Below are 12,842 nucleotides of genomic sequence, written 5' to 3' on the forward strand. Positions count from 1 at the left end.
TGCAAATAAGTACTAAACACACCCCAGATGGTTGTCAGAAAGATATACACGTGAAGACAAGTTCTCCTGAGGTTGTGATTAATGGACAACAAACTGAAAAGCCCACCAAGAGTGCTGAGAACATAAACGAATTAACCGAAAAACAACATGGATACATGGATCTAATAGGAGGCCATCATCACAGCACCGAGCATGAGTACGCAACAAGTATCAGTACCAGTTTGTATAACAATAGTCGACAATTATCATTGTACGCAAACAAAATCTACAAAGTTGACAAAGCCGCAACGAAGAACCAATCAGATGAGATAATGGCAGAGCACATTTACCAGGCAATGTAGGGACCATTTCCAAATTATTTACTGCAGTAACTATATTGTGTTTTGTCACTTCATAAACTTCTACAGTGAACTAAAATCATATATTACTGCAGTAAAATGTAGTTACTGCAGTAACCGCAGCAGAATCCCTTAAAAAAAAATTGATGATTCCAAATATTCTGTAAAGGTTTATGTTTAGAACACTACAGTGTAATCATCCCTATTAAGGAGACACCTCCAGGGACCTGTAGTGTGAAAACATGTATTTCCCCTCATTCATTTGTCGGACAAGTTCCTTTTAAAGGGGTGTGTCAAAGGAGGGATTTTACTTCAAGATATAATTATGTATATATAGAAAGTGAAAATTAAAATAAACTCTAAAAATATTTTTAAATAAGCATTTTAAAGACAAAAAACTAATTTTCATTTCCAGTTTAGATTTATGATATATTTAGATGTATATCCCTTTTCATTTTGTCTTCATTACTTTTAATTAAATTTGTTTTTAAATATTCCATTAACATTAATATATGTTTAGAACATAATGTGGCAATGTAATGTATTTGACATTTATAATATTTTTGACATTCACATGACATGAATAACTTTCAGTTTAGCAATAACGATCTACTCTACTTGTTTTTATAATAAACAATTTAATATCTCGGTTTTGATTTCATTAGTTTTCATTATATCATTGGTATCAATGTCACTAAAACAAGGCGCCAGTAAAATCAACATTACTTCTTTCATATAGACTACTGAGTGTTATTATAGTTTGAAATGCCAACAAGTTATACTAGTTTTGAACAGTCTATACGTCCAGGGTAAACATGACAACTGAAACAGCAGAGGGTGCAAATGCCAACAAGTTATACTAGTTTTGAACAGTCTATACGTCCAGGGTAAACATGACAACTGAAACAGCAGAGGGTGCAAATGCCAACAAGTTATACTAGTTTTGAACAGTCTATACGTCCAGGGTAAACATGACAACTGAAACAGCAGAGGGTGCAAATGCCAACAAGTTATACTAGTTTTGAACAGTTTATACGTCCAGGGGTAAACATGACAACTGAAACAGCAGAGGGTGCAAAGATTATATGACATCATTATAATTGGAGATACTCAAAGAGCTAAAATGGCTAGAGGGCAGACTCCTAACTGGAAGTGATTCCAACTGTATGAGAACCATAAATATGACCGTCATAAATCTATAATCTCATTTCAGATACCTGATTAATGGTATTTTTATCCTAACTCTGAAAGATCTATTTAGATTGTAATTCTGCATGATGAATAAACACTAGTAGAGTAGGTTTGCAGTACACCACATGAATGAGATCAAGTATGGTAGAGAATGTCTTGACGTTTCGGTTGTGTTAAAACCATCTTTTACCAAAGACGGTTGTAGCATAACAACCAAAATATAGAGATAGTAATAAACAATAACATTAATTTAAATACTTACATCTGCATTCATGTATTTATATTTATTTGAGTAAATTATATTTTCAATGTAAAAAATCATTGCATCATTAAAACAAAATTAAAAGTTTATATAATTTCACATACTTTATACAAAATGGATTTTTTTAAGTTAGATAATCACATAATGTTTTTATAACATTACTTAACATTTTGGCATCATATGCATCACTGAAATAATTGTATTATATTGATATACTTTCCATAATACTTTGGTACTCTTTTTGGTCCTGTACCATTTTCTTAAACACAGCATATTTCTTCTTATAGAATGACATGTTTGACCTTATTGGTTCTACAACAGATCCCACCTTACACATGTGTTTCATAGCATCCTAAAAGAAATTATTTTTATTGTGCTGAACTAAAAATATTTTATTATTATTATTATTTAAGTACTATATTCTGTAAGCTCATACTTGATAGATCCATTGTAACTTCATTTTAAAAATCATAAAATTAGGAAAGGTCCAGAAACAAAATATTTTTACAAGAAGATAATAAATGAAGAGGCAAAAATGTTAGAGTCTTTGACTGATTTGATGGAATTTTCCAGCAAGAGACAGAATACTTTTGAAAAGTTTGATATAGTGAGGTGGCTGAACTGGACTCTTTATCATTATGTTTGATTTTTGATTTGTAGAAGTTCATTTTTGTTGCTTGTTGCTGATTTATGAAAGAAAGTCTTTATTTTGTTATTATTGAGTCCAAAAGTAGTAATAAATAACAAATTAAAAACAATTGTTACTACCTCAATGGAAATAAGTTTGACCTTTGGTTACTTTTTTGTGTTACCCTGAATTCATTCTTTGTATTTTTTTTATGTTGTGTTATTTTATGAATTCGAATAAAGAAATGAAAAAAATGAAATGAAAATCTCTTACAATAAAGACAGTAATTAGTACATTAATATTGAATTCATGTTTATAATTATCTTAATAGTTTCTTTGATCTTGATACATTTGTGAAACCTGTACTGAAAAGTGATAATGTTTTGTGAAATCCAGGCACATGTTTATTTTGTAATAGCTTTTATATTTAAAATATTCATTGTGCTTGAATACTAATACTTTAGTTCTAATAGTGCTGGTGGTGATTAATGTGCTTGCCATCCAATCCCAAGTTTCAATTCTGACCTAGTGCCAGGGTTGTAACTCATGACTCTTTCAACAAGTACAATAAATTATAACATAGTTTATCCATCCTGTAATTGGCGAGTTGCTCGCTGTTGGATGCGTATGAAGTATAAAAAAAATAAAAAATGCCCAAAATATGTTCCAATTACCTTAAACTATTGTTAATACCAAAAAATTTACAATTCTTACAACAAAATTCAAAATATACCTATACTGATGAAAGTTTAGAGTGGTGATTCAAGCAGGTGTTAAAGTACAACTTTACTGAGAACCACATTTTGACAACGTATTGGGGATGTACATATGATTTCAGAACAATTGCAAGATTGTACAGCAACCTTTAGTAGTTGAATACCTTTAAAAAATGACCTGAATTGTGTTACTAACCTGAACATCTTCAAACTGTGATGAAGCACACGCCCCCAAGATAGCAGCACCTACAAGAACAGAATCGCATTCTTTAGGCAACATTACAGGTAATCCTACAAAAAGAATAAATAACGTCTTAATTAAAAATTAAAATTATAAATCACATTTAAAATAAGAAACTTATTTTCAAAGATATTTTTAGATAGTGGATATATTTGTGGCGGTAGTTTAGTGATTAGGACTATCATGCAGAAAGACCTAGGTTCAATTGACGGCAAGTGTAACTCCCAGTCAACATGGCTGTAAATCAGGTTTTTAAAACTTTTTGTTAGGTACTGAAGTGATTTAATTGAGACCAGAAACTAAATGTTATATAGATTGTGTTCTGTGAATGAATTTAATATTGTAAAGATAATTATATACAAATGTATTTTTTCTTTTTTGTTTGTTTATGAGTCTTGCGTGACAAGAAATCTCTTCTTGCAAGATCCTCTATTAATGGTATTTTTGTATTGTCTCATTATAAACTAGAAAGCCACTCCGAGCGTTCATACCTCAGCCTACTGTAAAATTTTTGAGTAATCCTGCTAAAAAACAAACAAACACACGCTACCGATTACATATACCTCCTTGGCGGAGGTAAATTACCACTCTTTTTATTGTATTGCTTTACCATTGATAGAAACTAATAAATAAATGTTGAATGTGATGTGAACACTAGTAAAGTAGGTTTGCCATACACCATGTGTTGTCAAAAAGAAATATAGCATGGTTGAGAATGTTGTTATGCTACAATCAGTTGACTCCCTGCTACAACCGTCTTTTGGAAAATGCTAGTAGAAGCCATGGTCAATTAAATGGAGTAATTATTGAAGAGTGATAATTTGAATGGCATGACTAACCTGTAACATCTGCATGTACCTGTACAAACAGTTTGTTCTTACTAAGACCTCCACAAGAAAATACAGAACTGAAGCTATGGCCAGCTTTTTCCATAGATTCTATGATATGCTTCGTACCCAACTATGTAAATAAAATCAATATTAGTAATTTTTAATTGTAGCAAAATTAAATTAATGTTTTTTTATCATAGCCAAAAAACCATTTTTTGTTTCGTTTCATTTATTTATTTATTTGACCAACATCAATCAATCAATATCAATACAATGACATACAAAACAAGAAGGAGATGAAAACTGCTGGGCAACTTTAGCAAAATTGCTAGTGTAACTCACTAGCTACCCATGGAACTTATTTCCTGTATTCTGTGCTATTTCTCATTGATGTGTCATAAATTTAAAAAAACACATTTACATAATCAGTTTGTGACATAACAAATTGTGACCAACCATGATTGAAAATCACAAGTATATATATTCTCTCTCTATTTTTCTAAGTATTTGTTCAGTTTCTAGTAATTTAATGTTGATAATGTTTGCAATTTATTAATCATATAGCTACACATATTGGACTCATCTATAATGTTTCATTTTCATATACTTTCTGTAAACTTACTGCAATTGCTTGGATAGTCGCCAAATACAACAATGCCAAACTTTCAATCGATGAAGATAATGCTAACCCGGAAATCTGAAAAAATAAATGGGTAAAACAATCACTCCTTATATGGACATTAATAAACAAAAGTTTCCATCATTACAGAAACTAGACTAGACAATTTGAACTCTGCTTTAGAAAGGCTACAAATATTTGTTATATTTGTGCTAAAAAGTTTGATCCTATATCAACAAAAATCTATCACAAGTTAATTGCCACTATATGTATCCAGAATTCTATGAACTCGGAATAAAGAGGGAAATTGAAAGAAAGCAACTTTAAATTAAACCAATGCTAAACAATCACATTTCTCTATTTACTAAAATCTGCCTCTGAGACTTGATTTCAACAAAAGACTAATAACAGTATTAATTTAATAGTGAAAACATTTTCCTCTGGTTTAGATTGGATTGACAAAACTGTCTTGAAACGCAAGTTAAATTTATACTGGTTTACAATTAATAAACTATATCTTAGTAATAATTTAATAATTTTCTTACCATGCCTTTTAAGTTAGGGTCAGCCAATGGAGACCTGTTACCATGGAAATCAGGCCAAACATGTAAGTCTGCTGTGAGAGAAGCTGGTGATTGTAATTTCTGGTTTATTGCCACAGAAAGAAGAAGCTCATTCATAAAATCATGTACATGAATATTCCTGTTGAAAACAGTTATAAGAATTACTTTAAAATCTATTGTAATTTTTCTAACAGATGCACTATCTTTTTTCTGAGGTTTTTGCAATAAAAAGTGTACAGTACTATTATACATAATGTAATTTGTGTAACACAATTTAACTCATACCATTCATTACACACAAAAACATATTTTAAAGTTAACATAAGCTGCATACATGAGACTTCAAGTTTTAAGACTTTATTTGAGATGACTGAACTATAGCTGAGAGTGCATTGAGCATATTAATTATTATATTTTATAATACCTGTGGTGCATCTGTCTTAGCTGCATGGCCACTCAATGCCATTTGTTTTACCATACCAGGTAAAGAATATCACATTGTGTGTGCGTGTTAAAAAATACAGTTGTTTGAATACCTTTTTGCAGATTTCATCTTCAATTCATCATATGCCCGGTGAGTTTCTATTACAAAATCAATCAGTTTTCCAGATGCACTTTGACCTCCTTCGTTCAACCAATAACCTGGAATCATTGCACTGTAGTAAGGTCCCCATACTCCTGGAACAAACAATGCAGCTTCACTAACCTGAACACAAGAAAACAAAACAGAACAATTTATTTTGTCTTGCAGCACACAAAGTAAACATATTTATTCTCTATAATGTAAATGTATTACGATTTTCTTCATCATTACATTTTGATAACCAATTAGGTCAACTGAATAATTTCAGAAATAGGTATAACTAAAAATAAAGAAACAGAACACATATGTGAATTATTAAAATTAAATTTAAAACGAATAAATTTAACTATGTAACTATTAATAGAAAAGTTTTACTGTCCATAAAAACAAAAACTAACAATGGACATTAAACTTTAAAATAAACAAAACTAAATTTATTTACTTGTTTATTGTCTTAAATTGTATTAAAATAATAAAATGATTATTTATTGCTTGAAATGTATTATTGAATGGCACATTTAGAATGTAACATATATTCCATAGTTGAGTTAGTTGAGTGGAAATTAGAAGAGATAGTGAAAATAAATGTTGATTTTGCACAGCTATGCCTGAAATGAAATACAACTGAAAGACTGAAAATCATCACATCTTTGTTCCGTTTTATTTTTACGGATTTATGTAACTGGACTAGAAACAAAATACTGTATTAATCTTTTGAGATAGTCTACATTGCACGTAAATACTGTAACTTCAACCAGATAAAATGCTGTCAAAATTAACAACGTTAAATGTCAGACAAATAGTTAATTTTTATATAAATATTGCAACTTTACTACCATTAATAGCAAGCCAGGAAGTAATCACAAATATAGCTGACAGAACATACTTTGCTGGTGAACAACTTACTATCACTTGTAGATTTGAATGTTTTGATGCACCTATTGACAAAAATTACATCAAACTTACAAAGAATGCCATCGACCAGCAGATATATACATCAGAGTTTGAGTTAACTCATAAAAGAGACAATTACATACTACAGTTATTCGAAATGTCAATATTGAATATTACAGAGTCCCACACAGGATCATACAAGTGTGTCTATGATAATGGTATGCCTGTAATATCTAAGCAAGAAAAAACAGTTATAGTTTGGCCAATTCCTGTGAATCCTAAATGTACATCTTTGCAGCCATTTTATTTTGAAGGACAAAAAGTTAGCATCAAATGTGAAGCTATTGCTACATATCCAGACATTACATTACAATGGAACTCTGACAAATCCACTTCTAAAAATCCTCACAACATAACATTCATTGCTGAAAAAGACATTAATGGGTTTGAATATCGATGCTCATTGAATGTACCATCATGGCCATGGAGTTCAGAAAAAACCTTTGCTTGTAAATTTACAATTTTAGTCACAAATATCAAAATAAACAATTGCGGTAATTTTACATTAGGACAATCAGCAACATTGCAATGCATTGTGGATGAAACCATTTCAGATTTCAACTATACTTGGACATCAGAATCTTTAGAGATAGAAATTCATCAAAATAGAAATTCAAATTGCAAGAATGGTAGCAACAAATATTGCCAAATATTTGGAGATGACAACATTCTAAATATTGAAAGAGTGACAGCTGATATGAACAATGCTGTTATCACTTGTGAGGTACAAGGGTACAATGTTATTGGAAGAAAATCTAGTATACTTACAGTAAATGGACTACCTACTGTAGAACCTACAACAGATACAATAACTACTATTGAACCTACTAATACAGTTGCAACTAAAAGCGATAGAAACTCTAGTAGAATTACTGTTAATGGACCATCTAGACAAGAACCTTCCATAGAAACATTGACAACTCAAAAATACATCAAAACGACTACAACATATATTGAAGAGAACAATAGTGCAAACACATTTTTTATTTATGTAACTGTTGCACTTTTTGGATTTCTGCTTTTACTGATAATTCTAATTAGTGTTATTGTTATTTGTTTTTATCGTTTAAAGAGGTCATTAGGTCAAAGTAATCGAGTTGGCACAAGTCAGGCTATTGTCAGCTATGATAACAACTCATACAGAGCAGCTCCCTACAAAGCAGAGCACTATAGAGCAAAGCCCTACAGAGCAGCTCCTTACAAAGCTGTGTCACTGTCAGCCAATGCACAACAATTGCATTCTGACAATACTTGCAATAATCGTAAAGATTCACGGGAAGACAACCCTAATCTCCATTTTTATCATGAAATCGCTACAACTTCTGATGATGTCACTGATGGTTACATGACCCCCTTGTTTATAGTTAGCCAATTAGATCACCAACAAAACTCTAAACAAGATATCCAAGAAAAACAAGCAGATACAAATATGGATAATTTAACAAGCAATTTGGAAGTTGACAATGCATCAGATGATAATGTTGATTTACACACTTATTATGACATCAGCACAACTTTTGATGATGTCACTGATGACTACATAACTCCTGTTTCTTTGCTGGAGCAGGTAGACAAAAGTGAAAACTCTAAACACACTGAACTTGAAGAACATCCATGTAAATTAATGTTAGATCCTACAAACAGTACGACAGAGTCTATTTATTTAACATTGAGTGATTTATGAACATTAATAGTTAATTAAATGTTAATAGGATAAAAGAAAATACAATGCTTTTATTAATATTGAATAATATTTTGATCTGATCTGATGAAAGCTGCTTTTTAATTCTGGATATAATATGTTATGAATTATGATTACATTATATACTTGATATATTCATTATTGCTAGAAATATCATGCGGTCAACAAGCAGTAAAATGACTTATTTAAGATGGTCTGTTGGTCATTATACAGAAAATAAATGCTTAATTAACACTGAATTGTGTATATAACTTTTGTAAAACACAGTATACAAAAAAATAGAAAACTAATGACTGTAAATGAAAATAAAAGAAAAACTGAAACCATGTATTTAAAACTTAACGTCAATAAACAAACTAATTTAAATGCTTTGTTTATCAACCGATGATGGAAATGGCATCAATATTATATATTAAGAAGACAATATAAAAACCTTTTCTAATTACTGTAATGAAAACAAAGATGACCAATTAGATCACCAAGATAACTCTAAACAAGGTATCCAAGAAAAACAAGCAGATACAAAAATGGATAATTCAACAAGCAATTTGGAAGTTGACAATGCATCAGATGATAATGTTGATTTACACACTTTATTATGACATCAGCACAACTTTTGATGATGTCACTGATGACTACATACCTAACTCCTGTTTCTTTGCTGGAGCAGGTAGACAAAAGTGAAAACTCTAAACACACTGAACTTGAAGAACATCCATGTAAATTAATGTTAGATCCTACAAATAGTACGGCAGAGTCTATTTATTTAACATTGAGTGATTTATGAACACTTAATAGATTAATAGTTAATTAAATGTTAATAGGATAAAAGAAAATACAATGCCTTTATTATTATTGAATAATATTTTGATCTGATCTGATGAAAGCTCTTTCTTGATTATCTTATAGTTATCTATATATAAATTTACGTAAGGGCAAAATTCGGTAAATCGCGCCTTACTTTTAGAATTTTCACTCGATGGTATGTAAAGTTGGTTCGTACTTTTGATACTGATTTTAACCGCCTGATGTAACCCTGTTTACTAATTAAATTGAGTTAGATAATTAGTTATTGACGATTAAAACGAATTTAGGTTCAACGATTTGCCCCAAATAGGGGTGTTTTCCGATCGTGGTATACACTGTCTAATGGATGTCCATCTTGAAAAATACCCGCCAAAAAAATGCGAGGAGGCTTCGCATTTTTCTATCTCCTCCTACGATAATTGTTTTTAATAGCTGAAAACCGGTTGAACAGCTAGAGTACACCATCATAATGTTGAAGACAGGCCGATTTTCTTTAAAAAATACTATTTTGATAGATTTAATATACGATTATACAAATGTATTGATTTGCGATGAATGGAACATCCCAATCTCTCAGTCTGCCAGAGTTTGGTTTAACACAAGTACTGTAGGTAAATTTATGAGCCCTTGGTTTAACACATACGGTAGGTAAATATATGGGCCCTTTGAGAATAAACTTGCAATAGGTTCGGAAAATGTTAAAAACCAATTTCTATTATTTGAATCGGTAAACAGTTTCCATTTATTATACATTGATAATGAAACATGAAATATTCCTATTTATGTCCCTCGAGGTTCATTACAATTTATATTTAGTAGTCCCACGGACTTCATCTTAGCCACTCCCCCGAGTGCTAAGGCCAAATTTATGATACCCTACTTTCTATGTAAGTTTAGTTACAGTTAGTTCTTGACGATAATACAACGAATTTAGGTTACACCCTTCGGCCGCGAAAACGTTTCTGTACAAATATGATACCGATTGGCTTTATTTCATTCAACAGCGACCATAATCTCGCCAATTACAGGATAGATAAACTATTTTATTATTGATGTGCTTATAAATTAAGACTCATGTAAACAGCTTGATTACATCATTTTACAGACAAACGAAACTTTTTTAAACCTACTGTTTCAATAACTGAGTATAATACTGTATACGTTTTCATAAGTAAGTGCATATACATTTTCGTGTTTTCATTGACGAGATTGTAATAGTAACTTCAGTAACTATTACAGTACTTATTTATTATACGACACAAGACAATTGTATCTGACAGGTACGTACATTATTCTAAAAAATAAGTCTAGATAGATCCCTTAGGCGTCATAAATCACAGGCCAACAAATCAGTACTCATGACAGAAATTCGACCCAGTTTGGTTCACACAAATGTTTACAGGAAGTTCAACACCACAACCGATGATTTGCCCTAAATATTTAGGTAGACTACAGTTTAATTTTTCACTGAATAGGAGCTTGAATTTCCGATTTCCATTTCGCAGAATGTCTAGGTCTATTTATTTAGTTTGGTTCTTATAATATATAAATACAATCAACTTTATTACTGCGGTTCCATCACCACCACCACGTGCCGCCCAATTCCCGTACATACATTTCCATTTCTCCCTAATTTCTTTAATCCACATAAATTAATTGTCCTTTATGGAATCGAGTATTGGTTTTGTTGTCTCTATTTCTGAATACCCCAATTAGGGGGACACTTCCGTTTTTGTTTAGTGCCGCCCAATTCCCGTACATACATTTCCATTTCTCCCTAATTTCTTTAATCCACACAAATTAATTGTCCTTTATGGAATCCAGTATTGGTTTTGTTGTCTCTATTTCTGAATACCCCAATTAGGGGGACACTTCCGTTTTTGTTTAGTGTCCCAAAAAAGTCCCCGTCCGTGGATTCTACTGTATTCGAGAACCATCTGTGAGCACTCCTAGATGGTACGCGAGCGAAGCGAGCGTGCCATCTAGTAAATTAAATTACATTATATACTTGATATAATTCATTATTGCTAGAAATATCATGTGGTGAATAAGTGGTAAAATGGTTGATAGTAACTTTTTGAAGATGGTCAGTCTACAGAAAATAAATACTGTACTAAATAAATACTGAATTGTGTATATAACTTGTGTAAAACACAGTATACAAAAATAGAAAACTAATGACTTTAAATGAAAATAAAAGAAAAACTGAAACCATGTATTTGAAACTTAAATGTCAATAAACAAACTAATTTAAATGCTTTCTTTATCAACCAATGATGGAAATGGCATTGAAGACAATATAAAACCTTTCTAATTACTGTAATGAAAACAAAGATGCAGTATTGGAGAACAAGAGTTTAGCTTCCTTTAGTTTTAGGATTTTTATTTGATTGTGACATTCTTTCTATAATATATCTTGTACATACATGTATATACACATATATTTTAACTTGGATTTTTTGCAAAAACACACATTTTTAAATTCTTTTATTAATTGCGTTCTTCCTTTTCTCTTTAAATAATAATAAGAAATAAAAGCATTTCATTATTTATATATAGATGACACTGTAGCTCCATTATTATTCTTTATCATATTATACCAGAACATATAACTGAAAACTAAATATTAATGAAAGTGTTGATTTACACACTCATTATGACACCGACTTTGAAGATGTCACTGGTGGATCTACAACTCCAGCTCTTTTGCTGGAGCAGGTTTGACACATTAAAGAACACCTCTGTGAAGTAATGGTATATAATAGTTAAATTAAATATGTACTGCTGATGCAAATTCTACAAAATATAACTTGAAGAAGTATTTCTAGAAATAAAAGTAAAAACACTGTAATATGTATCCTCTTGCTTTCATATATTACACCTTCAAATGTTTTGTTACTGATATATCAATTTTATAATTATAACTTAATAATTAAAGAATTCAAATCAGGTTACAAACAAAATATAAATAACAAAAACCAAACTATAGAGGGTGCTACAGTATAATATTTAATAATATTTCTGTATTAATAAAGAAAATAACTAGAAAATTGCTCATAAAAACTACAGCTAAAAAACATAATGTTAAATTACAAAATTACTAAATCTATAAAAAGGTGCTTTAAAATAATCATATGAAATTCATGAAAGTGATTGGTTTAAATGTTAATAGATATTGTTAAAACATGATTTAATGATGCATTTAGTAAGCATCACACATCTATTGAACATTGATCAGAAGAAATTGCCAGTCACTTTCTTTATATTTTGGGTGTAATTGAGCTAGCCATAAATAGGAACTTTTTTGTAATCATAATTACATGAAAAGTCTTGTTTGTGTCATTTTCTATGGATTCATGCATGCATTGAACTGGACAAATATTAATTGCAATTTCAGGGTTTTAAAGA

At 30.6% G+C, this 12,842-nt stretch overlaps 1 protein-coding gene across 2 annotated transcripts in view; it reads right to left on the minus strand.

Moving 5' to 3' along the window:
- Positions 1-1,936: 1,936 nt before the first annotated feature.
- The window catches only part of LOC140052335 (FGGY carbohydrate kinase domain-containing protein-like), a 90,590-nt gene continuing 79,684 nt past the window's right edge, over positions 1,937-12,842 (minus strand). The window contains exons 8-13 of one of the 2 annotated variants that reach the window (XM_072097857.1): positions 5,925-6,094; positions 5,371-5,527; positions 4,829-4,903; positions 4,216-4,336; positions 3,332-3,381; positions 1,937-2,143 (exon numbers count right to left, since the gene is read on the minus strand). In XM_072097857.1, the coding sequence (XP_071953958.1) occupies positions 1,994-2,143; positions 3,332-3,381; positions 4,216-4,336; positions 4,829-4,903; positions 5,371-5,527; positions 5,925-6,094 (723 nt within the window). In that variant the 3' untranslated portion in view covers positions 1,937-1,993. Of the gene's footprint in view, positions 2,144-3,331; positions 3,427-4,215; positions 4,337-4,828; positions 4,904-5,370; positions 5,528-5,924; positions 6,095-12,842 lie in introns of both variants that reach the window. The other variant, XM_072097856.1, reaches the window with a different exon arrangement.

This window comes from Antedon mediterranea, chromosome 6, assembly GCF_964355755.1.
Source record: "Antedon mediterranea chromosome 6, ecAntMedi1.1, whole genome shotgun sequence".
Classification (NCBI taxonomy): Eukaryota; Metazoa; Echinodermata; class Crinoidea; order Comatulida; family Antedonidae; genus Antedon; species Antedon mediterranea.